The following is a 26,687-nucleotide window of genomic DNA, read 5'->3' on the forward strand; positions in this document are numbered from 1 at the left end:
AAAATATATCTGCGATAAGCTAATTTTGACCAAATATATGAACCTATTGGTTTGGCTTGACATTGTTTTTTTATCATATTGTGTTTAGGTATAAACATCAATGAATTTCTCACCATCTCTCTTTTGTCATCAAGTGGAATCTTTAAAGCCAACTTAAACTCCTGTGTTTAATCAACATCATAGATAAAGCAGAGGGCCGTGTGGCCACGTACCCTACGCTGTGGCCTACGCTGGAGTCTACGCTGTAGCTTGTTGTTCACCTCCCCAGACATTTAACAACAGGTTGCAGCGACGCAAACTGCAACAACTGTGATGGGTTTTCTTGACAGCGTGTGTTGTGCATGTCTCGCAGTGGCAGTCGCAATCACAATCACACAATTCACTCTCCTTTGGCCTAAATGAGGTCAATATTTGCACACATCAACTCCACCATTGTGTGCTCTCTTGTTCAAACTTCAACAGGATCTCTTCAGATTCAGTCTCAGTCAAGTGGCAACCCACTGTGACGTCACCCATTGGTTTGTGAGCTGACGTTCTGAAGACTTGAGTTTAGCATTTTTGACCAGCGCCATCTTGTTTTTCGAAACCAGAGGTAGGAGCAGGGGGTGGGTCTGACTGAGAACTTGTCCACTGTGCGCCCACCTACACGTGCAACCGTGCAACTATTGGACAGTACCAGCTTTCAATCACACTGTATCATATGCTTCATTGTGTACGGTGCTTTATCGTCTATTTCACTCTAAATGAGACTGCAATTTACAAAATGAACATCATGCTCTATTGAAGAAGACCATAAACTCCTCAGGAAAATAATGACGTTATATAGCGACTGAGAATTAGAGTCATTGTCTCATAGACTTCTATAGAAACTGACTTCTCTTAGCAAACAGTGAAGTCGCCCTCTGCTGGTGATTCCAGGGAATACAGGCTTCAGGCACTTCCAAATTGGCTCCACTTTCTGGACCTGGTGTATATACCAGTATATGATTGCAATTTTTTGAAGTCCTATACAGAGTGGCAAAGAAACACCACTGCCAACTAGTGGTTGGTGGTGTAATGGCAGAGTGAAACACACAACACGCATGCCATTGGCTCTTTATGATCCTCTGCAGAATTATAAGGCTTTTTAAACAAATACTTAAACGTAAATCAATGCAGAAATGTACCTCTAGAAGTGAATTTGTAGTAAGTTTGGTTTGAGGCAGACATTTGTTTCATTACTTTTCATTGGTTATCATTGGTCTGACTGGTTGCATACTGAATCTATGACTGTGAGGTACATGGACCTCAAGGAAAAGAGACTCAAAACGGTTGTAAAATAAGTTTGAAATAAATCCGAAAAGATATCAATTTATATCAGCTATCAGTCAAAACTGGCCATTGTGACACCAGGGAAATGGCAACTCATCTAAACATACGACCCAAAGTATAATTTCCTATATTAGAAAATAGAACATGTCATACAAATGTACACATTAGGGCCAGGCACAAGAAGAAAAAAATGAGAGGAGAAAGGCCTTTTTTTTTATCTTGCATGTAGAGAATAAAGTCGAAATGTCGAGAATAAAGTTGAAATACTTCGACAATAAAGTCAAAATGTCGAGAGTAAAATTGAAATACTATTTTGATAATTAAGTCGAAAATTGTGACCCGGAAGCACTTTTCAGCAGCACCAGACAACCGGATGTTGATGTTTTGTTAGCCAGTTTGCTCGCTAACGCTCGCTGCTAACCAAGTGGTAAAGTGTCGATATTCTTATTGACAGATTGAATGTGGAAGAAACCATGCGGGACAACGAGTGTTCGCACATGGACGTCGACGTGTGTCCTGACACGATAACGTTCAATTGCCATCAGCCGTTCATGAATTGTGCGATGCGTGCAGTCACCGGAGCTAGCGTAGCTTTGCTAACGTCAGTTCACGTGGATGTGCGACGGCTGAACTGGACTGGTAACACAACACGGACGTTGAGGGCTGTTTCCACTTTATTGTCGACATCTCGACGTTAATCTCAACATTTAATTATTTCTTCTAGAAGTTGTCTTTCAACTTTATTCTTGACAATTCGACTTTGTTCTCGAAATGTTAAGTAAATAAATAAAAATCACCCCCCTTATGTCTTCTCCTTGTGCCTGGCCCTTATACTCTTCCGTACATTTCAGCTCTGTTAAAGCAAGATTACTTTATTGTTGTACCATCCACTAGAATACCTGACTTCATTTCTACATGCCACAACAAGTGCCGCATATAATAACTATCATCGTTGTTATTGGATGGTCCCAATTTCTGTTCTGTTTCTAGACCGATCCATTTTACAGTATGTGCCAAAAGTCATCTACTTTAATCTCTAACGTGACATATGTGATTACTACATTGCGTTTTAATTCTCTGTGTTTTTGTATCAACTCAACTATCACCTTCTTTTTCCACCCGTCCTCTGCTCGCGTCACCTGGCTCGGTGTGGCGCCAAAAAGTGATCGTGTGCCAGGTCTTATACTGTATTCTTCTATGTCCCATTTAAAGCTATTTCAACAATCAAAGAGAGAGAAGGTAAAATAATGCACTCATAACATAAATTGCAACGATGTCTTTATTGTATACACAACCCATGTAAATTACAGTCATAATTATGAATCATTGCAGTGATATTAGACATACAAATGCACACAAACATTAAAAGCAACCGGGTCGTATTTCCTGTGAGCAAAACCATGCCTGAACACGAGACGTTAACGTGTCACAAAGACACATCTTCGACATGAATACGGACATAAAGGTGTGTCCACCATGTGGCCGTTGTGAAAGTGTGATCCACATGACGCCAGTTTCTGGCGGACGGTCACTTCTTGGCACCGCACCTGGGTCGGTGACCACGTGGCTCTCGTGCGCTCGGGGGCTCGGGGCGCAGTCGCAGCTTCTCCGTCGCCCGGTGCGAGATCCACCGCCACTCTGCCGCGTCTGCGATCTGCCATTGTGCCGACGACGAGCGACTCAGCGAAACCACTTGCACTTCAACGCGGATCCAGATTGTTCTCCGGGCCCCTCCGTTGACCCCCTCTCACACTCATCCCCAGCCCCCCTGTTCGGGCTTAACCGTCCCGCGGTTTGTAAAGGCGATTGTTAGTGCGCATCACCGCGGAGCCAAAGGGAGCTTTGCCACTGTTCCATAGGAGACTGGTGAGTTGGGCCACTCGGGTTAAATGTCTCCGATTAAATGAAACTGTTGTTTGCAGTCGGAATATTCAAGCTCTCCTTTGGTCTTTTTGATTGGCATGTGATTATAACTTATCATGAGTCTGTTGGCTTACATACAGAAAGTACATCATGAGGATTGGGTTGATTGATTGTTACGCCTTAACTTCGTTTTGACAAGTTATTAAGTTATTTTTATTCTTAGAATTGTAGTTGTGTGACATATAACTATTACACAGAAGTTTCTGGTTTAGTTAGAGTTTACTTTTTTTTAAAAAAAATCTGTACTCTTACAAGCGTCCTCTCTCTGGTTGGAGAACAACCATGCCCAATATTCAATGCTGTTCTATTCTATACCTTACTTCAAAACATATAATGAATGGGCTATCATAGTTGATTCCGCACTGCTCCTGTTTTATTTAGATTCGTGGCTGATTTAAGAGACATGCTCTGACTTGATTTGAACCTTCACACACACACACACACACACACACACACACACACATTGAATATTCAATGGCTGTGGTGATGCATTGACCGGACTGTCCCATTTCGACTCAAATTGTCCCATAAAAGATTCAACTTGAAGAAAGTCACTGAATCCATTTATAGTTATAGTGGTTATGTGGTCGGTCTCTTTTTTCTTCTTCTTCTTCTAAAATCTTCCATTTTTCTCTCTCTTTCTCTCAGCGGGCTGCCGGAGAGTCATGACAGCTGAGAAGAGTGGGCCGGTTGTAAACGGGAAACCAGAGGATGGGAGAGACACGGAAGGGTCCAGCTCCAGCCTAGAACATGGGCAGTATAACGAAAGGGGCCAATGGAACAACAAGATCGAGTTCGTCCTGTCTGTGGCTGGAGAGATCATCGGCCTGGGCAACGTGTGGAGGTTTCCTTACCTCTGCTACAAGAATGGAGGAGGTAGGGAGGTTTTCCTTACATGAAAAGAGAATGATGATGATGATAATAATAATGGTGTATTTGAAAATTGGTGCGCATTAGATAAGCTTCCTTGCAGGAAGGAGGAAATACGACTGGTCCTGTACGTGTAAGAAGGGACTAGCCAAATATTATCTGTGATTAGATTTGACCAATAAAAAAGAATGTCATTGTTAAAATGAACATTTCTGAACAAAAGAGTTAAGACAAGCTCCTTTATCTTCTTGGAGCCTTTATTATTTCATCCATTATGCACAATTGTGTCAATAAAGGAGACGGGTTCCCTCATTAGGCTCCATTAGACTGCACAGTATGGATCCTCCTCATAATCTGCAAAGGTCACCCTGCAGTATGAGTCTGGTGTCACATTGAGTGCTTTCATCTGAATTCTGTGAATTGATCCCTGCATGGGAATTTGCAGTATGCTTTCTCTTTGGGTTAAATGTTGAACTGTTCTGCTTTTGGACGGGTACAGATTAAGTGGTATTTCCCCCCGCCTCTCGCCCAGTGTCAGCTGTTATTGACCCCAGCCCCCTTGCGACCTTCAAAAGATAAGATGGATGGATAATAGATGATGAAGTGATATTCATGTTCTGTATGTATTTTCTTTCGTAAAGGTGCGTTCTTCGTTCCGTATGTCATCTTCTTTGTGTGCTGCGGTATCCCCGTGTTCTTCCTGGAGACTGCCCTGGGTCAGTTCACTACTGAAGGAGGCATCACCTGCTGGAGGAAAGTCTGCCCGCTGTTCGAGGGTGAGTACAGACTCACTTCATATTGATAACACTAATATTTAAAAAGAAAATTGGAAAGTAGTTGAGCCGATGAAACTCATTTCTTGCACACACACGTACACCAAATATTATCATCTAATTTTTACCAGTTTCTATCAACTGTACCGCCTATTGACTTCTACAGGTGTCTTACTAACATTTGTCGGTTGTGAAGTTTGCTGTAATTCTTTTAATCAAACCATTCACATTCAATTCGCACAGGCATCGGCTATGCGACGCAGGTGATTGAAGCTCATCTAAACGTGTACTATGTAGTGATCCTAGCCTGGGCGATCTTCTACCTCTTCAACTGCTTCACCACTGAGCTGCCTTGGGCTGCGTGTGGGCACTACTGGAACACAGGTAAGGGGGAAGGAACACTGGATGAGACTGATTTAAGATTGAAAACTCAGATGTGTCACAATCTTCATGTATATCTGCAGTATGCTCCAAAAAAAATAACACCATGTTGTTGTTATTTGTCATAGAGAATTGTGTTGACTTCTATGGAGAAAATGCCACCAACATCACAAACCCCAATGCAACTTCTCCAGTCATTGAGTTCTGGGAGTGAGTACACACATTTCATACCTCTATTTGGTTTCACTTAATCTTCATCTTCTGTTACAATTGCCTTCCATATAAAATAAATGAAATGTTGTGTTTGTGTTCGCAAAGTCACATTAAAAAACACACAATAATGCTGCCGTTTAAATCCACGGGTATAAAATATCAACGGAATGTCATTAATCCTATTGTAGTCACTAATTGTTGCCTAAAAAGTCCTGCTTTGCTGTCAATTTCTGCCACATTCTTTAAAAAGCTGAGCTTCCGGCAAATCCAAACTGTTTCACAGGACCCCCCATAACCTTCCCCCCAATAATTAGTCAGCCCTTTTCATATTTGTGTGTCAGCAGGCCCTGGTAGGCCAGCTGTCTCCCAGCTAGAGCCATGTGTGTGGCAGCAGATCAGGCCTTGTGAGTGTGTAATGCTGACCACACGTCCTGTCTCACTGCCAGTGGCCGTGTTTACACTGCCCGGTCAAATCTTGTTTTCAACCCACTGATGGATGAATCTTTTTAAATTATATATAAGTATCAAATCAGTGAAATGTAAATTATTGTGTGTATTATTGTGTCGTGTTCAAATTCAGTGATGAAAAATTTCAGATTTGAGCCAGCAACAAAAACCAAGTCCAACCAACATGTTGTTGGCAAAAATAATAACTAACCAAGCCAAGACAGACTGTTGTGTTTTTCTTTACTGTATATACAGCATTAAACCAACAGCAGTGTTATGTGTTAAACAAGCTGTGCTTCGCCCTCTGTATAAATTCCAATGTTGATTTTACTTTCCATCTTGACAATTAAAAACACAAAGATCATTTTAGATCCTTGACGGCCCTTGCTGAGTCTGTACAGCATGTGTGTGATGAAAAGACCAAAAATACATGTGCACATATGTGCAATAATATTACAACTGCATCACTAAAGATATATCAGCATTCACCCCAAAAATTAGCACACCCACGTTACAAGTAACACACCGATGATATGCTGCTCCGTACAGTCATATAATCAATTCCCCTACACTTAAGAGCACGGACAAGTATATTTACACACATTAGTGTTCACATCTTGCCCTTTCGGCTGACCAGGAAGGGACTGGGGGGGGTGTGTTGGACGTAGCCTGTGGCCGGCCACCAAGAACATGTCACGATGATCAATGGCTGGTCAGGAGCTGTGAGGGTGAACTCGGTGGCAAAGATTTGGCAGCGCCCACGTAACTCTGGTGGCTCCGACTCTCGCTTCTCATCCTCCGTCAATGCTTTTGCCTGGCTGTGCTTCAGCAAACAGGAAATCAACTTTTGATTCGCCAGCTGCTCGACAATCTACGACGTCATTATCGCTGATAACGTGGACTGCATCTGGCGTTCACGTACCTGTTGTAGGCACCTCACAGTACAAAAACCCCACGTTATACATACTACGGCATGCCAAAGTGTTGAACTTGACAGACATTTAGACTGGACGTTTTGCATTGTATCCATACTGTGATAACAAATTGTCACTGTGGTCAGATCCTGCAGGCGTGAAAACTATTCCCACTGAGCAGCACACTGAAATTTAAAATAAGCCATAAGCCAGCTGAGTATCCACAATGTCAGCAACCTGAAGACAGACTTGGTTTTGTAGCTTCTGTATGGCCAGCTGGTTCACATCTGTTTACCATGAGGATGTTGTTCATCTGGAGGCCACCAGAATGTCTGACAGCTGCTTTCTTGATGATGATTATCACAAAACACGGGGATGCAAAAAAAAAAATCATGGATTTCTTGTCCTAAAGGAGGAGTTCTGTTTAATCAAACCCTGAAGAGTGGAAGTTCTGTCTGGGGGTACAGAAAGCATTCACCAATATTCTTAAGGAAACTGCTAACCAGCTGCACAAAGACATCACTATTCAAATTGAGCAACCTCAAGCAAATATTTATTTTTCATCATCCTCACTGTGCTGTAACTTATTTAAACTTATCCCCCTCGGTGCCTTTCGACTCCTCTTAAACTCTGCGGAGGCTCCGTGGAGCTGTACTCCTTCAGCTTCTTCTGAAAGTGTCTACAACGTCAAACGGCAGCATGAATGAAATGACATAAAATCAAACTGAAATGTCTTCTTTTTTTTTTGTGCCAAAACAGACGCAGAGTGCTGAAGATATCAGATGGTATTGAGCACATGGGGGGAATGCGTTGGGAGCTGGCAATGTGTCTGGCCTTGGCCTGGTTCATCTGCTACTTCTGCATCTGGAAGGGACCCAAGTCAACTGGCAAGGTAAGACAGAGTAATGCATGTTTACCATTGTGTGTGTCTGTGTGAGTGTGAGAGCCTCATGTTTGTATTTCATGATGATTTCACGTTATATTGTATGTGCTTGTACCACTCCATCCAAGTCATGATGGAGGAATTTGCATGGATATGTCTTTTTGAATGTGTGTTCATGCTATTTTGGTGCTGCAAGTAAGTTTTTATTCCCTGGGGCAATTTTCATTTTTTCTTAAGATGCATTCAGACATTCACTGAAGTCCAGGCAAACCATCCTGAATTTTTCTGCAAACACAAATGTTTGCAAATGTTACTGTGGACATTTCTTTTTCTCGAAACATCTCCCGCCAGCCCAATCAGGAATTGTTCCCATTCTCTCCTGCTGCGTCGGTCATCTGTGCAAAACACACCCAATTTTCAGTTCATGTCTGAAGACAGCTTATGTGTAATGTGTGCTGTTACCACTCCATTCAACTCATGATGGAGGAACTTGCTGCTGCCAGTTTTATCTTACACACCACTTGCATTTCCCTTTCTTGTCCTCAAAACAACTCCCTCACAGGAAGTGGCACCGTCCACTTGTACCTTTTCTCCCGTCACCCTTTGCATTTCAATGTCCTCTCCTGGAGTCTTCTCTAGCAGCCTTGAGGAGGACAGTGTGGAGTCTGCACCTGAGAAACTCCTCTCGGATTCAATGAGCCAGAATGAGTAGAGACGGACAGAGAGTGAGAAAAGGAAGGAAGAAAGACACTAAAGAAAAAAAGGGAGAAGTGTGTGAGGAAAAATGAATGGGTTCACATTCTACATGACGGAGGAAAAAAAACTACGAGGCAGCAATGCCTATATCTCCCTGAAGTGTCTTTTGTTTGGCTGTGAAGTAAGAGGGGAGAATGCTTCTCCATGGCCGGGCTTTAGCAGCTGGTCCAAGATTGATTCCTGTATTCACTGGGGGAAAGGAGAGTGTTCATGAGGAGCATGCAGAGTACATCCCCGGCCTCCGCCTCTGCTGCCTCTCTCCCTCTCTCTCTCTCTCTCTCTCTCTCCCCCGCTATGAGAAATTAACCACAGCTCACTCATTGCAAGAGGGAGCTGCTTTCTTCTCCACAGACCCTGCGGCCCATTCAGTTCCGACTCCGCTAAGCTGTTTGCTTTTGTTGGCCGTGTTTGCCGGCCATTCTCACATCTAAGCCCTCCTGTTAGATTTACGGCATGGCAGGGGCGAAATTGACCGGCAAATTTGTGGTGGTTTAAATGTTTGCCCGTGGTGAGCGGGAAGGAGCATGCGGAGCATCAAAAGTTCATGTAGAGATTGGGCATTGTCCTTTTGATCTAATGAGGGACGGGGAGAAGCAGGGAGAGAAGATTTAGGATGTGTAATCGTTTTATTTGACAAATTAAAGGAGGGATCCGTTGGGCAGCAGACAAGTTTTCCCACACTTTCCCTGTAGGCCAGGCTAGGATTAACAGAGCTTAAAGAGGACAGTCTCATTAAGTCCCGTGGATTCTGACTGTTCAGACACTGCTTGGTTAGGATTATATGTATTTCTATAAAGATCATTCAGGTTTTTACAGTTAATGATGTTGAAGCAGAAAGTTTTAAAGATGTGAAAAAAGATTTACGTGGCGTCTTAAATCATAAACATGTTTGTCCCCACACTGTGACAGTGGACTTCTCTGGAGTTTGATTTAGTAGTCCACTGCTTCAAATTCTGCAAAGCTTGTATTCATAAAACTGCTGCTTGAGTTTGCACAGTGGTGTGACCAGTGGGTTTATGGGTAAGTGGTGTGTGTGTGTGTGTGTGTGTGTGTGTGTGTGTGTGTGTGTGTGTGTGTGTGTGTGTGTGTGTGTGTGTGTGTGTGTGTGTGTGTGTGTGTGTGTGTGTGTGTGTGTGTGTGTGTGTGTGTGTGTGTGTGTGTGTGTGTGTGTGTGTGCGCGTGCATGCGTGCATTTGTGTGTGTTTAAGCTGGCATGTGTGAAGGGTTAATTTTATCTGTAGTATGCGCACACCCATTTTTATTTTGTGAATGAAGTTTTGTGTGTGTGTGTGTGTGTGTGTGTGTGTGTGTCTGTGTGTGTGTCTGTGTGTGTGTCTGTGTGTGTGTCTGTGTGTGTGTCTGTGTGTGTGTGTGTGTGTGTGTGTGTGTGTGTGTGTGTGTGTGTGTGTGTGTGTGTGTCTGTGTGTGTGTGTGTGTGCACTTCTGTGCATGCTTCAAAGAGAAGCACATTTTCCCACACTGCCAGCATCACTCCTCTGGGCTTCTCCTGTTTAAGAACCGGGGCCAGATGAGCCTTCTTTTCTTTTCAGTCCCCTGGCCTGGCTCTGTTCTGTCCTGTTCTGTCCTCAATTGGACTTTGACTGGATGCCAGCGAGCCAGGGGATGTACGTTGCCCGCCTCTGCCTTCCAAGAGGCCAGGATTTTAGTTCAAGGGGGTTTCTAAGAGTCTTGAGATGTGGAGCACAATTCTGCAAATCCTGAATAGCTCAATAAAAGAGGGAATGTTGGTCTGATGCTTTGCGAGCCCTAGCTACTGTACAGAAGGTACTGTATGTGTGGTGCTCTGGTGCTGTGCATGAAATCCTATGAAACGTCTTGTTAGATTTGCTAGATGTTGTGATTTTTTTTGGTTCTAAAAAAAATCCACTATAGTTTTCACATTGTGACTATGTGTTCATGTGCACCAACAATAATTTCAGTCGCTGTCCCTCGAAACTTGTGTTGTGCCCTCTCACCTCCATGTTTTTGATATTCTTTTTCTGCATTGTCTTAAGTTAAGTGAAAAATGATTGCTGCAAGTTTTGGCAATTACTTATTAGCTGCTTGCAGACATGCACTGAAGTCCAGACATTTCCCTGAAATATAGGGGCTGTATGTGAGAATGCAAATGTCCACAAATATTTCTCTGGATATCTTCCTGCCACCCCCTGGTAAAATTTCTGGAGTGAGCCAATGTTTGAAAACAGAAGGAAAATCTCAGGAAAATCCCAGGCGAATGTTGAATGATCTGGAAGTGTTCCTGCTGTTGTGGACGCATGTGACTTGGACAATCTCCTGCTGCGTTCTTCATTTCTTAACAGCACACTCCTGAAAATGTCCGGAAAGTTGGGTTTCGGAGCTCATGTCTAAAAAAGGGCTATTGTCAACTTTGTTTTTCTGTTATCTATACATGAAATAATCTCTAAAATCTGTGTGTATTTCATGTCTGCAGGTCGTATACGTGACAGCTACCTTCCCTTACGTCATGCTGTTGGTCCTGCTAGTCAGAGGAGTAACGCTGCCAGGAGCATATGACGGTATCAAGTTCTACCTCTACCCAGACATTTCGCGTCTCTCGGACCCTCAGGTAGGCCTGGATGATCTGTATTTGTCTTCTACTGGGTATCAGTGATGGTCCTTTAAAATGTAGTGATATTACACTTAATAGCGAGTGTGGCGCCCTTTAAATAATGCCACCTACTGGCAATGAAAGTAATAGTCATTGTTATTTTGATACTGGTGTCACCTGCAGGCAGTTAGTGTTATTGCTGCAGCTTTACAGTAGCACTGCCTTTACCTTTTTTTATTTTATGAAGATACCAGAAAAAATTAAGTCAGGGACTACAGAGGTCATGCATCGGGCCACCAAGTGCAGTGTCATTGTTCAGCAGAAAATATGCTGCTGTCAGCAAAGCCCATACATTTAAATTTTAAAATGTACACGTAAGACATCCACAAACTGCAGCTACGAAAAATAAAAATAATCACTTTTAATGCGGTGGCACGTGTCAAGGTTTCAAAAGCTATTACCGTCCTTGCCGGTAGATGTCATGCACAAATTCTACAAATAAAGCGCTACACTGTAATTGCTATAACTTGTCTTGGTGCCGGGGCGACAGGTTGGACAGGAACTGATTATGTTGTGCTCATACGATGACTGTACTGATGGGAAGCAGGAGGGGTTAAAGAGAAAAGACTGTTGGGAATGCCTTAGTACCCCTGCCTCACACCCACCTGTCTGGAGCTGAGTAGCTGCCAAGGGGGACAGGTGTTGTTGTTGTTGTTACTCTAATCCAATAGGGGACCAGTCCTTTTTTACCACACCTATCACCATTCATGCACTATTTTGTACCAAAAACACTTATGTACGGCACACACACACAAAACAACTGCTTATTTTGCCATTCCATGCAGAAAGAATGATGTTTGCTTCTCCTGGAGCAATACAGTCAAAACATCTGTTTCATATAGTTTGACTGCCTTTATACTGATACCAATACTACTGTGGTTTTACACATAGCCAAGATTGTCATATAGCAAGGCTGGCACTTCTTGTCGGTGATGAGATGAGAGGTCTGAGAACCTGGTGGAGGTTGACACATCAGGATTTGAGTATAATAGAGGTGGTGCATTAACATAGAAGTCAAACTGACAGAGCAGACGCCTTGACCTTGTCTGGAAAGAAGCAGACAGCTCGGGTCGCTAGGCAACAGTGCACCAGAAAATTTGATTGGACGGGGGGTGTCATGACAACGTGAATTTAGACGGATGAAGAGTTTGAGTGAGAAAGAGAGAAGAGAGAGGGGGGCGGATGGATGGATGGATAAATAAATAGAAAGATAGATCGATAATCCCTGTACTCCTACGATGCATCTTTTATGTAATACATTTTTGTGTTTACAAAATGGGTGGCTCCCTCTCAACTTGCACATTGGCCATATTACAGAATTTCCAGAATCTAGAGGCTTCAATTTGATCACTGCTGTTCAGAGACCCACCCTGTCTTACCAGTGAGATTCACACAACCTGTTGCGCAAAAGAGTTCCTTCTGGTGACAGAGGTATGAAGAACATCGAGTATCATGACATATTACATTGTAGTGTAGCTATTTATAGATGAGAAATACAAAAGCAGACAATTACGCAGCAATACAGTTAGAAAGGAAGCCAGCTCTGTTTAGTTTAGAGTAAACCTATAAAAGAGTATTTGATTTTATGAATTTTTTGGGGGTCCACAACATATAGCATGATTACTGTGAGGTTATGGTATAATCTTTTGTGCTCACACAAAACGTGAAGTAATGAAATAAGTGGTTTTTACTTAAGTAAGAGAAAGAGAAACGGTGATAAAAATTGGACAGAGAATAAGTGAGGGAAAAAAAGAATCAACAAAAAAAGCATAACAGAGAGAGAGAGAGAGAGAGAGAGAGAGAGAGAGAAAGAGAGAGAGAGAGTGAAGGAGGTGATAAAGAAGCACTGCTGTTTAGCAGAGAAAGACTTACTTCTGACACCAGTGTTAAATTAGCTTCATCAGGGACAATCGGGGCTCTGTTCTGTTTTAGTGTGTGTGTGTGTGTTCCCCCCTCTTTTTTTTTACAACCCTGAACTCCATCATGCCTCCCCTCTTCTCTTCTTTGCCGTACCTTTCTCTCTCTGGCTTTCTCTCCCCAATTGTCACATGCTTTACAACCCGTAATTCTGTATTCCTCTTTTCTCCTGCTCTTTTCGTGGCAAAAGCGGTTTGTGCTACTTATTTAACTTTCCAAAAACAGAGAATGTCAGGATGTTGTTATCTGGTACACAACAGATCTACAAATAAGTCCTTTGATTTCTCAACCCAAAAAGTAACTTGTGCCATTCTGCAAAGCAGCTCCTGTCTGCAGCGACACAGAGGAGTGTCAGTAGTAGTAGTAGTAGTAGGAGAAAACAGGAGGAGTGAGAGGTCCAGTCGACATCACAGCTTCTGATTGGTACAAGTCTGTAACAAAGCCTCTGATTGGTCAAGTGGATCTAAACTGGTCGGCTAGAAGTCCGCTTAACAGTAGCCTTTTACGTCTTGAAAAACGGGATGATGATCATCAAAGTCATTCAATGTTGGATTTATCATCATGGACATAATTTAATAGAGTAACATATGCTAGTGCCCCTCATCTTCCCACCTTTTTTATCCTTAGATGAGACTGTACAGTATTTTCAAAGCTTGACATTAGGGTAAAAATCTTTTGTTGTTATGAAAAAAGAACTAATTAAAAAAAGGGTTAGGGTTTGGGGGGTTAGTTTGATGACAACTGGTTTGCACTGTCGTCTCACATCAAGAAGTCCTGGGTTTGGACCACCGGTTCAGTCAGGTTCTTTCTCTGTGGAGGTTGCATGTTCTCTCTGAGCTCGTGGATTTTTACCTGAGTGAGCCGGTTTCTTTCCTCAGTCCAAAGACACGCAGGCTATTTAGTGACTTAATATTTCCTGTAGGTGTGGCTGAGCGTCAATGGTTGTTTATCTCTATATGTCAGTCCTGTGATGCACTGGCTACCTATCCCAGGTTTACCCTGCAGCTGGCCTGATGATAAAAAAAACTTTGTCTATAAAAAATGTATGTGGTATTTTATCAACCCAAAGAATTGAAGAAACTCGATGCACATTGGAGACCAATACTTCACTTGGAGTTAGGACATAAAAATCACCAATACTAAAATGACCAAGTTGTTGCATAGCTACAATATGCTATCTGTAAAATTTCATCAAGATAACCGGTCTCATTGAATCTCTGTCCCATTCTGTATCAATTCCTGCTAACTGGGTAATGTACTTGCCTAACGCCCCCCTCGATTCAATAATGTGTTTTGCTTGTTGTCACTTCACTTGGTCATTTTGAGTAACATTCATTGACTTGTGTCTCAGAAGTAAAGTTGGGAGTGATTTTATTCTATATACACATAAAAAGATAGGGACGTGAGGAGCACCAAGAGTGATACATTTAAATCATAAGAACAATCTTACACCCAATGTCATCCAGCTTTCACACTTTAGAAAAAGATTCCTGGAGCCACAGTCTCAACATAACCAAACAAAAGCCGGCAAATTAGGCACAACATCAACAAGGGATTCTCCCTGAGCCTGGGCCTTTAAGGTTCCGCCGCACTGTGCGGCCATCAGCCGAGGGTGAACCAAAGGGAACATTAATGAACATTAGGGGAGAAAAGGCCTGTTCTTCCACAGGAACAGTCCTGTGTTTGTGAGGTCACAGAAGTTACCGTGGTTACTCCCAGGAGGGAGCGAGGACCGTGTTTTTGTTAATTGTTCCTCAGTGGGGAAATGAGATTAGTGGCTGAATGGTGATGTGAGAGCGTTTTCAAAGAGCCATGCTGCATTAAGTTTGAATTCGCTAGCATCCCATGCTATCCCGTGGGTTCTAGGATCCTGTGCTGCACGACAAACTAGTTTCATAATGCATTTTATTGCTGTCTCATTCAGGAATCTTACACGTGTAAATCCCCATGGTGACCACCAATAACAATACTTATAGGCTATGTAATCATGTCACTAGTGACTACAGTAAAACACATGCAGATAGTTGGGAATTGATTTATTTCATCCCACAGATTTATAATGAATCCCAATTCGCTGGAACTATGTAAGTGTTCATATTGTGTTCTATATTTTTAAAACAAGTTTTTTTTTAATTATTTGACCTCAACTGAAACTCACTTCACCTCTCTACTCACTATGCCCCCCTACTGCCAATCATGTTTTTGAGTTAGACAAGTAAGAAATATTGAATTTCTGAAGACGCCATAGCTGTCCACCATTTATTCCCATCAAACAGTGGAAAGGAAAAAAGTTAGTGAAGCGTAATATGAATATTTAGGCACTTGGAGACTTTGGAGCTTCTTTTAGGATGTTAATCCATGATTCATGCTGCTCCACTGTGTGCCTCTCAGAGGGGAAAGAAAACGGTTGAGCTGAGCCATAATTTCATTACGAAGTCACTGAGATGATGAAAATCAAGTAGATGAACGGTAACAAAAGGAATGTGGGCTTTCATTAGACCAGATGAAAATTCACCTCTTGACATACCATGGTAATCTCTTGTAAATGCGGAAGCCTATTCTATTCATTCAAATTCTCAGGTTTAATTAATTCCAAGGAAAAAATTACACAAAGATTTTTTTATTGTCAATGATAATAGGCTGTGAAGCATTAATGAAGGAGAAAATTAAAAAGTAAGCTGGATTAAGACAAAAAATCAGATGCCTTAAAAGTTTCTGAAACTTTGATTTGTGCGAGTGTGTGTGCATGTGCAGGCGAAATTGAACGAGTAGAAAGGGGGTGTGGTTTAGACTGACACCATTTAACCTCAGCCTCCTGTTACATGTCAGGACTTCCCCCTCTCTCTGTAAATATTTTCTTATATGTATCTTGAATGTCAGTCTCCTCTGTAAAGATGAAAATCCCTAAAAATAGCCTAAAAATGGCTCGGTGAGGTGTCACTGGATGATGTGATGAGCATGACACAGATGTGAGTCATATGCTGTGAACCACACAGTCACTGGATCTCAGCCCAATGAAGCACTGGTAAGAGAACAGCAGGACCATGATGAGTTCAGACACTTGGAGAATCTACATCAAGCGGCAATGAAGCTGCTCTGGCGGCAGTAGTGAGCCGACACTTTGCTGAAACACTTTCCTGTTCACTCACTCACCTATCTGTACATGTGCTGTATCTCTGTGGCCACTCTCCCATCAGGTATGGGTGGATGCAGGAACCCAAATCTTCTTCTCATATGCCATTTGCTTGGGCTGTCTCACTGCTCTGGGAAGTTACAATTCCTACAACAATAACTGCTACAGGTAAGAGTGTGGCTACTTGTAAATTGTTGGCTGGATGATAATAAAAGCCACCAATAGAGAAATAGTTAAAAAAATTTAATTTTAATCACTGTATATTTGTCAACACGAAGAATATGAGGACACAGGTATAACCCTTCTGGTGAAAGGTTTTCGTATTCCGTCCAGCGAGTGTGAACTCTTTCTTTCCGTCTTGCTCGTCAGGGACTGCTTAATGCTGTGCTGTCTGAACAGCGGCACCAGCTTTGTCGCAGGTTTTGCCATCTTCTCCGTCCTGGGCTTCATGGCCTACGAACAAAATGTCCCCATCGAAGCTGTGGCAGAATCTGGTGAGAAAACGACAGACAATGTGATGTCATGTTTCCGAATGGAGTATCGACTTTAGGAATTTTAACGTGGCCATGCACTAGATCTAAAGCAGCTACAGTAGACGAGAGAAAGCCTGTCTAGAATCGCTGTTGCTCCCATCCATCATATTCTGTTAAAATGGATAAACATAACCAGTTATATAAGTCCACATTCTTCACATAGGCTCTTAGACCACCGCAGTATGATTTATTCAAGTCAGTATGAATGATTTAGTGAATGTGACGGAGTGAGGGATGTGAAATGTTTGTCTTAGAGCATGGTGAGGACAGTGCTTAATGTTTCAGATAATATGTTTCTAAGGGTCTTTCACCAAGTGTAAGTGCATCACCTCAACTCATCTCATCTCATCTATATTTCCTTAGAGCAGGTATTGTGCTACTTTTGTGTCCCTGCTCTTACATTGCAGATAAACACTGATGCGTATAAAAAAATATCGGAATCTAGTAAACCACCACTTTGCTAATAATAAAAACGAAATGATAAATAATAGAAAAAAGTTCCATCGGGCCTAAATGATTTAGAACACCCCCTAAAATTAAAATTAAAATAATCTAACAGGGAAGGAAAAAAAAGGAAAAGTCTTGAGAATTACCACATAAAAAGTATCCCAGAGATATGAACTAAACATAAAATAACATGCAAAGACAACAACAACAAAGCCACATTAGAGAGATACAGTACAACAGTCTACTAAGGCTCCTGTGTATGTGTATGAAGTCAGTGATGTCCATCACGTGGCTTCACGTCCTTCTTTCAGCTCATTACACAAAGTATTAAAAAGCATTAAAAGCTTAAAAAGGCTATATTTGAAAAGCCAGAGCTTTGTGGTTATTAATGTTTTCAAAACTCTCACCTCACCTGCACTGATTTTCTTCTTCAGGTCCTGGTCTTGCATTTATTGCATACCCCAAGGCTGTTACGATGATGCCTCTGTCTCCTCTTTGGGCTTGTCTCTTCTTTATGATGCTCATCTTCCTTGGCCTGGACAGTCAGGTGAGACCTGCATGTGTCAGAATACTAATATTGCTGAGACAATTTGGCTATAAAAAGAAAGTTATAGGTTAGGAATTTGGGTAAAATCTGCAAGTAAACAAATGATGCTTGAGTTCCCTTGACTGAAGTATAAGTATGTGTTCATACAGGACTTAGAATCATGTGTGTCTATATTCCTTGTGTTCAGATTTGGCATATTTCATGAGAAAACATCTTGGCTGTATTCCTTGTTCTGTAGCGCTGATCACAAAGTCATTTGTTTGTAAGGGATGCTCTTACAGTGCATGTACATTATTGTAAATCACTTTGGACTTTAAGCCAAGAATGATTCATTTTAATTCAGTTCACACCTTTTAATTATCGAATTAGAACAGGATAATTTTTGGTAAAATATTTATTACTGTTTTTTTCAGCTAATTGCTGATGAAAAAAACTGCCCTCACATTTTATGGGGTAATAAAGACTGTTGTTGTCGTTCCAGTTTGTGTGTGTGGAGAGTTTAGTGACAGCTGTGGTGGACATGTACCCAGAGACCTTCAGGAGAGGCTACCGCAGAGAGCTGCTGATTCTCGGCATGTCTATAGTTTCCTTCTTCATAGGTCTCATCATGTGTATGGAGGTAAGACTCATAGTTACATCATAAAAGATAAAGGTACGACACATGAAGCTTGTGAGTGATGTTAAACTGCTCACAGTTTTCAGCAGTTCTGTTCTTACTTGTTTTGAACAGTTATGCTGTGGGTGACCAGCGGTTGGGGGAATGTAGCTATAATTAGAGTGAAAAGATTAACTACAGTAGTAATTTGAGGAATAAGAAAAAATCAAGTAAAGAGCCATAGATAGGAAATACACATGGTAGTAACAAAGAAGATGGAACGTTTACATACGTGATGCACTTCTATAGTATTTTTGTTATTTAACCTACTGTTTTGATACTCTATTACAGTTCATTGCTAATATGTTCTACTTTTTTATTAAAGTATAAGTTAAAATAAGTTTTTATTTTTAATTGTAAAAAAAAGTTTGTTTGTTTTTTACTTTCACATGCATAAATGATATTGATATTTTCATATATTTTACTTGCTTTTACCTTCATATTGTGTTTTTTTTATTCTATATAGCCATATCATCATCAACACCATCATCCTCATTATCATCATCATCATCATCATCATCAAAGGACAAATCTAAGATTAAATCCAGTCAGGTACTTTGCAGATTATTCTCATTAATCCCTTTAAATCGAACATTCAAACCTTTTGTTTGCATTATTAAAATAACTGAATCATTCAATCCAAAGTCTAATAATAAACTAAAACCATCCGATCCTGTGATCCACTGCCTTCGCTGGTTCAGTGTTTACGAAATGACCCAGTGACCGGGACACTGGGCACTTTTCAATCCTGAAGGTTCACAGTTACTTTACCCACCGAGAACAACATCTGTGTCACCAGCTCTGCTGTGCTTTTAAGACCTTTCATCTTAATGTAGTAACAATGGAGGAGAATCTGGTTCCTCACACTGTCAGGGTCTATCATCCACTAAAAGCTTTTCATCTCTCCATATGCACTGCACTCCATCCAGAGCCACTATAAACACACTCCACTGTTCTCTAGTGGGCCATAATTGCCATGAAAAAGAGAGAAAGAATTAAATGCAATGTATTTCTGATATTTGTTCTTTCTCTGTTATAGGCAGCTGCATTATCCAATGACTTGGCCTCTGTTTGTCATTGCACCCATCCCTGTCACCGCTACATGCATGTCGTTCCTCTGCTTTTACTCATCTCCCACCAGCAGCCGCACTCACGACTCTTTATTCATCTCTACACGCCAAAGAGCCATCATGAATAAAATGTCACAAGGAGCCTGGAGTAGGATTTAGCACAGTTCAAAAGGTCTTCTGGGAGTGTGGCGCAACACTTGGCTGAAGCGCAGGCATAGAGACAGTCAGTGAGACATGTCGACGATATTTTCTAAGCTGTTTGCTTACTGTTTTTCAGCTGTGATGTAACACTACTCTCAGATTCACGTGAGATTTTATTCATAATGGCCCTTTTAGTGGAGGCAGGGAGGAACAGATAAGTTGCCTTGAATGGATGTAGGGTAGGTATAGTGGATGATAAAAATGTGAGCACAACCAATCGTACCGTACTTAAACGTTTGAAAGAGTAGTTTGACATTTTGGGAAATGTTCCTCATATAGCTTTCTTGCTGAGAGCAAGATGAGAAGACAGATATCACTCCTACATCTAAAGGCACTTTCAAATCTGCAGCTACAGTAGAAGAAAGATAAAACAAAATGGTAGAAAACCCAGCATAAAGTACAAACTGATCAGATTTGCACATTAAGGAGCAAGCTTTAGAGAAGCAGAGATGCAGATTGTGTTACCTTTGGGCAGAGGCAACATTGATGTTTTCCTCTGATTTCTGTCTTAATGCTGAGCAAACCTCACCTACTGAATGTGAACACGAAAACACAGGATGCTACTTTATGACTCGAGGCACTGAGCCCTCATTTCGGTAAATTAAAAGAAACATCTGTTCTGGGTGACAGTGTCGATTCGGGCCATGTCATCAGTCTCTGACAAGCTAAATGAATCTCACCTGATCGACTTCATATTTGATGTTACCCCACGGAGTCTGATGCTCATGTGACAGAAAACTGACACCTGTCTTCTCCTATCAGGGAGGGATGTACGTCTTCCAGCTGTTTGACGCGTACGCTGCCAGCGGGATGTGTTTGCTGTTTGTGGCCATATTTGAGTCCATATGTATTGGCTGGGTGTACGGTAAGAGCAGAGACCCACACTTAAACATTACAAGAGATCTCAAAGCAGGGTTTTCCCAGTTTTTTATTTCTCTCTCTCGTCACTTCAGATTCACATTTGTATTTCTTCCATCAACCGAACAACTGTCAAGACATTTCCTCAAAGATAAACAGACCAATGTTCAAACACGTTATCGTGCTTATATCCTTCCAGCTGCAAATATATTTCTTCTCTGCCCTCTGCTGGAGAATAGTCTCCATGCAGCATTTACTGTGTTGAACAAGGCAGACAAATTCTATTAACTGAGATATTAAAAACACTATTATGGTATTACAGCCATGTGAAATGTTAGTAAGTAAGTAAATACAGTGCCTTCAAGTGTGCACATATCGTGCTTTAAGAAGTTTCATATTTGGATTTCATTTAAATATCAGTGCCTTTACATTATTTTTCACCGAATCCAAGCAAACAATTCGACAAGAAGCCCATATATACGAATTCAGTTCAGTAAATGCATTCTGCAGTGCAGAATGATGTTGAGTCCCTTGATACAAAGTTTCAGAAAGGATTTAATCTGCATCCAATCGGCTGCTCTGATTAGACAGGCTATATTCTGTCAAGAAAGATCCATCACGTCATTACTTCTGATGATCCATGCAGGAACTCTGAGTGACACTGAATTGCGTTTCAGGTAGTGACAGATTCTACACGAATATTGAGGACATGATTGGCTACAAACCTGTCTTCTTCATCAAATGGTGTTGGATGATCTTGACCCCGGGCATCTGCGCTGTGAGTCCACTGCAGACACAAAACCAAAAAGCAGCAGAAGCATCAACAACCGCAAAAATAATCAAGTAGATGAACACAATAGTGATGAGGAACAGATACATACAAAAATTGCTCTCATTCTTTTGAGTATTTTTTTTATGTTTAATTTGGAATAAAAATCATTGAATTTGCTTTATTATTAGTTTTTATTCATCTTTTTTATTTATTTTTATTCATCCTTTATTTTACCAGGAATATTCTTGCAAGAAGATTTCTAAAGAATTTACTCACCACATAGCTATTGCCATATAGCCAGTAACACTAAAACATACTGTTTTGGGATTCATGTTTTGAATTTCCTATTGCAATCAGGGGTGTTTCAAGGGACCTGGGGGGGGCAGACATCATACCGGGGCCTCGTAAGTGGTTTCTAACCATAGTGTTGTTGCAGTCTCCTGTACAAAGCCGATCCTAAAATTGAAGGGGGTTCTCACAAAATTGTCGTTGCTGTGGACTAATGTTATTCTGACAAAAGGTTCTGGGGGCCGCCTCTCAGCTCAGGGCCCAAGGTAATTGCCTGCTTTGTTGCAACACCCCTGATCTGCAAGGATATTCACTGGGCGCATCACATATGCAGCTTTGCTTAATCACTGTATTTCACAAAGACTATTAACATATTACACATTTATTCATTAACAACTGCTTTGGATTTTTTTCTCCACATGAATTATACATGAAGTCTCTACTGTGTGTGTGTGGCCTTTGGACTTACATTTACTAGACCAGTATTTATTACAGCAGCATACTGACTCTGAATTCAAAGTAGGCCATGTGACCTTTAGAAATAAGAAGGAATTTCTTTCTCACAATATAAATATAATGTAATTTTTTCTCTGCCACAGGCAATTTTCTTGTTCTTCCTGATTAAATACAAGCCCCTGAAGTACAACAATGTGTACACCTACCCCGACTGGGGTTACGGTATCGGCTGGTTCATGGCCATGTCCTCGATGGTCTGCATCCCTCTAGGGATGATCTGGATGATCTGGAAGACTCCTGGCACCTTCTCTGAGGTAAGAACACACACTAACAAATCCTTTATATATTAGAAAGTTCTGCATCAAATAATGAGGAAATGACAGGCAGGTAGTGGAAGATGCTCGGCTTTGAACTGCATGATCAGTGGCCTCAAACCAGCCCCTGTAGCTTCTTGTGTGAAACAAAAGAAAAATGTCCTCCGCTGTCCAAACCAAGCATTGCCTTGTTTGTTTCAAATATATTTTCTCAGACAAAACCAATAGAGTAGATATTATTTTCTCTGTCTTTCACTCTGCCATATTGCCCGTCACAAGAGCCTTTGATTATAATAACCTCTCCTCCTCCCTGTTTTGTTGCACTTGAGCAGAGCAAATTGTACACATTCATCAGATAACCTCCTAATTTTGACTTCATGGTGAACAATGTCAAATGTAGAAAATACAAGTTTGTGGCCTCATTTGAAAAATAATTTAAAATTCAAGATGTGGATGTTCTTTCTGCATTAGTGATTGAATATCAGGTACTTTTCAGGCCAACAAGTATCCATAACAGGGATCTTCAATGGGTTATCCTCCTTTGCAAATATATTGTAATATAAAGAACGTAACTGGTGTTTACATCTTTACTCATTCAAAACAAATATGGCCAATATCAGCAGACATTGTCCTGCTCGACTTGAATTGACTGCTTTGCATTTGGGTTAAGGTTTTTTAACTAATCAATTGCCTACCTTGAAATGAATGGGCCTAAAGAAAGCAGCAGCTGTATCTCTCCCGACAGACTTTCTCAGAGGGATTGTGACACAGTTGGATCATCTCCCATTATTGCTTGAGGTGGGGATCAAATAAACAAATTGCAGGTTTCTGATATGAGTAGACCAGTCCTGGCCTCTAGCCTTTGATCAACCTCAGGCATGGTGAAAAACAGTATAATTATATGAGTGATGTTTTGGTTTCAGGCTAGTGTAGGAATCTTGGTGCAAAGATTAAATTACAGTGGATTTCTTTAATTTTGTTTTATCTCTATGTTTCATTAGTGTAATTTTGACAGCTTTGTGTAGTATATTGATATCACAGCTGGTTTGCAAGATAGCTGGCAATTTAGTATGAAATTAGTCAGATACCTATTATTTAATATGACATGTAATTGATGTTGTAGAACAAACAAATCCCTGGCTTTGTGTCTCAGTGCTATCCTGTTAACTTGGGTTATTTCCAAACTGAATAACAAAGATGAAACTTGAAAAAATAACTATTATACTAACTGTACCCATACAAATTAATAAAAGGTAATTTGATGTTACAGTAGAGCAAAAAAACATTAATTGCATATGTCGACCCAATATTTGCTGGCACAGACACAATTTTATCCCTTATCATATGCATACATTATATTGCATATTACTGCTAGTAGAAGAAGCATTGTGTTGGGACAATGAGATTGAAACTTTCCTCTCTCTCTCTCTCTCTCTCTCTCTCTCTCTCTCTCTCTCTCTCTCTCTCTCTCTCCCTTCTCTCTCTATCTCTGCAGAGAATAAAGAAATTGACGACTCCCAGCCCAGATCTGAAAATGAGAGGGAAAGTCACCGGCCTCAGTCCTTATGCTGCCAATGACGCAAAACTTAAGGTTGATGGTAAAATATCCACCATCTCAGAGAAGGAGACGCATTTCTAACCGACCGCCTGTCTCGCCGACCACGCTGCCTGCCGTCTTGACAATAAATCCGACAACTGAAAACTACAGCGAACACACAACAACAACAACAACAACAGTATCCACAAAACAGGAAATGAAACAAATGCCTCGGAGTGATATTTTTGTTTTGTAAAAAAAAAAGAGAACAAGAAAAACAGATATCATATGATTATGTAGTCTGCTTCTGTTTTGCACAAACTTTGAATAACACATTGGTTGTTTTCATTTAATATTGTGACTATAGCAGGTGTTTCTTTTCTTCTCTAACATTAATATTTTTGAAATCTGTTTGATGACATACAGTATGTGGTTGAATCTTGTCCTGGTACCTTGTCAGTACTGGCCACACTACTGTTTGTGCCTTAGAACAATACCAATGTGTTGTGTTGTAAAAGGCTTACACTGTACGTTTATTGGCAAAGTGCTGTGCTTCTCTATTAGGTACTAGGTACCCAAATGTGACTATCTGAGATGTAGCATCTTGGGGACCAGTCTACATAGTTTTGTGTTTTAGAGGATACTACAGCAGGTTTTTGTACTGAGGCTGTAGGAGGGCACCAAATTTCCCAGGAAGCAAAACTTTGAGTTGTGCATAAAGGGCTGAAGCCATTGAAATCTTGGACGCTGTCAAACCCAGCTGTGGCTGTGAGGGCTGTGGATCCTTTTTAAGGCCTTCAGTGATTCTCGCTTACTTGAATTCAGTGTTGTTGCTAAGCAACGCATGCTTACTGGATGTAATTGAGTGATATTAATAGGTTATTGTTCCTCAAGTTAGGATGTATTGCGCCCTTCATGGCTTTGCAGATTTCCATGGCACTGCTCTTTGTGAGCAGATGTCTCTGCTCAGGAGATTTACAGTAATATTAAAGGACAGAAAAAGGTTTAAGCGATGTAAAATATATCCCCTCGGTTTTTGATTAATTTTACATCTGTTAAGTTTGAGCTGAATATTTGTACATGGTTTCAAATAGCAGTGAGTGACTCGCAGGCTGAGTCTAAAACACACCTCTCTCCTCCAGCTGCCCTCCTATAAGTCATGGATATCCATCATTTCACAGTAATTATGCTGAGTTTAACACAGGGTGACAGACAGACGTGCTTCCACCCCTACTTTATTTTATTTCCTGTGCCGCCTGTAGAGGAGAAGATGGACGCCCATCAGATGAGCTTTTCAAAACCCATCTGTCTTCTTATCCCCCCTCTTTTTATTCCTTCCCCTTGCCCCCTTCTCTCTTTTCTCCCTCTGATCCTCAGCTTGTACACCTCCTCCATCTTTTTCTTCTTCTATATTTGGCTTCTCTTTATCACATGGACAGCACAAGGCCTTATATTAAAACTGAAGCCACTGGGTGCTTTGTACTTCATCCCACAACTCTACATCAGCAATACTCTTGCTACTGGTTAGTGTTTCTATGACCTTTCCTCTGACATTGTAAAACCTAACCCAAACCCACAGCTTTTAATTTTTGCTGTCTTTGCAGGAGTGGAAGCCCACTCTGCCCCTGTCATTCATTTAATTGTGGTAGAGACAATGAGCTGGTCTCATTGATCAGATCAATCTCAGTCCATTACAGACCCATCAGATCAGCACTGGAATGACTCTTGAGCTGTCCCCTCTCCCTCCCTTGCTTTGTCCCGACTTTCTCGCTTCCCTTCCTTTCTTTCCTTTGTCCTTGTTTCCTGATGAAAATGCAATCAGAGGAGAGCATCTGAGGGGGTGAAACTTGAAATGTATCTCTTTACAGTTTTTCAGGAGGAGGCAAAGAAAGCAGGGGAAGTAATAAGGAATTGATGAGCTGGGGAAGTGCGCGATCGAGTAAGTAATGAGGGAAATAGAGGAAGTGTTCAGTGACTGAAGCCCCTCCTGTCTAAGCTGTGACATCCTCTTAAACATGTGATTGGTCCCTCTGGTGTGGTTGCATTGTGACATTGTCACCTCCTCACTGATGTTTGTGCAAGGTAATAGTTGTATGCCTTGGAAATTATAGCCTGCTGTTTAACACTGATTATGTCGATGTATATTTTTACATCTCTTTCTAGAAACCTGCGGTCTATTTCTTGAGATGAAACATGTTTAAAAAGAACTGCTGTAATAAAAAAAAGGAATACATCCCTTGTTTTGACTTTTGATATGCCGCTCAAAAGATCTTGTTATAGAAATATAATGAAAGGTGTTTTACTGTTCTGTAATGTACTACACACATTTTGGTATTCACAGAACACACGACTGTCTGCTTACTCATTTTTAAAAATAAATATTATGAAGGAAAACTGAGTATAGACTCGGGTGTGTTTTTTTTATTTGACTTAATCCTACTGTTGCACTGTGCAGTTATCCTGAAATAGGGAGATACTCTTAGACGCTGACATTTCCTTCTCAACCCCCTCGGAATGGTTTCATGACTATTTGTGAGGAAAACTATACTTAAAATCATGTGATCAGATAAGATAAGATGGCATTTTCCCAATTCCAAAACAGCAACTGGATCGTCAACAAACTGTTTCAAGATATAGAGCCAAGAAATATAAGCAGGAAAACACAACAGATAATGTTTTATGTATAAGCATTTTGTGAAACGAAATATGCACAAGGATGTAAAGGCCAAATGACTGAACGGATAATGGCGTGATATTAAAAAAATTGTTTTTAAACGTCAGTTGATATCGAATTCATATCACTGCATCTTGGCAGTCTTCTGTACATATGCGATCATAGATGTCATTGCTGTGGACTAA

General features: G+C 41.1%; 1 protein-coding gene across 3 annotated transcripts; it reads left to right on the top strand.

Moving 5' to 3' along the window:
• Positions 1–2,535: 2,535 nt before the first annotated feature.
• slc6a11b (solute carrier family 6 member 11b) lies at positions 2,536–26,226 on the top strand. Of its 3 annotated transcripts, none has more exons than XR_004793503.2 (15): positions 2,684–3,177; positions 3,883–4,110; positions 4,746–4,880; positions 5,121–5,261; positions 5,387–5,468; positions 7,592–7,724; positions 10,924–11,058; positions 16,215–16,318; positions 16,520–16,644; positions 17,565–17,677; positions 18,159–18,296; positions 18,799–18,884; positions 20,366–20,468; positions 21,139–21,239; positions 22,121–22,259. XR_004793503.2 is itself a non-coding variant. In XM_035631758.2 (15 exons), exons 2-15 carry the CDS (start codon positions 3,900–3,902, stop codon positions 23,928–23,930), a joined length of 1,836 nt encoding a protein of 611 aa, XP_035487651.1. In that variant the 5' UTR covers positions 2,700–3,177; positions 3,883–3,899; the 3' UTR covers positions 23,931–26,226. The 3 variants fall into 3 exon arrangements, 2 of the variants coding, with proteins under 2 accessions (XP_035487652.1, XP_035487651.1); XM_035631758.2 differs by lacking the exon at positions 18,799–18,884 and adding an exon at positions 23,787–26,226 and having other exon boundaries at positions 2,700–3,177; positions 22,121–22,291; XM_035631759.2 differs by lacking the exons at positions 20,366–20,468; positions 21,139–21,239; positions 22,121–22,259 and adding an exon at positions 19,372–20,354 and having other exon boundaries at positions 2,536–3,177.
• The last annotated feature ends 461 nt before the right edge of the window (positions 26,227–26,687 follow it).

This window comes from Scophthalmus maximus, chromosome 6, assembly GCF_022379125.1.
Source record: "Scophthalmus maximus strain ysfricsl-2021 chromosome 6, ASM2237912v1, whole genome shotgun sequence".
NCBI lineage: Eukaryota > Metazoa > Chordata > Actinopteri > Pleuronectiformes > Scophthalmidae > Scophthalmus > Scophthalmus maximus.

Bases quoted from the DNA above. Each gene is read 5' to 3' on its own strand.
- slc6a11b (XM_035631758.2), top strand. From the start codon at position 3,900: ATGACAGCTGAGAAGAGTGGGCCGGTTGTAAACGGGAAACCAGAGGAT. The intron at 11,059-16,214 runs GTAGGCCTGGAT...CTCTCCCATCAG, and splicing joins CGCGTCTCTCGGACCCTCAG to GTATGGGTGGATGCAGGAAC. The intron at 20,469-21,138 runs GTAAGAGCAGAG...ATTGCGTTTCAG, and splicing joins ATGTATTGGCTGGGTGTACG to GTAGTGACAGATTCTACACG.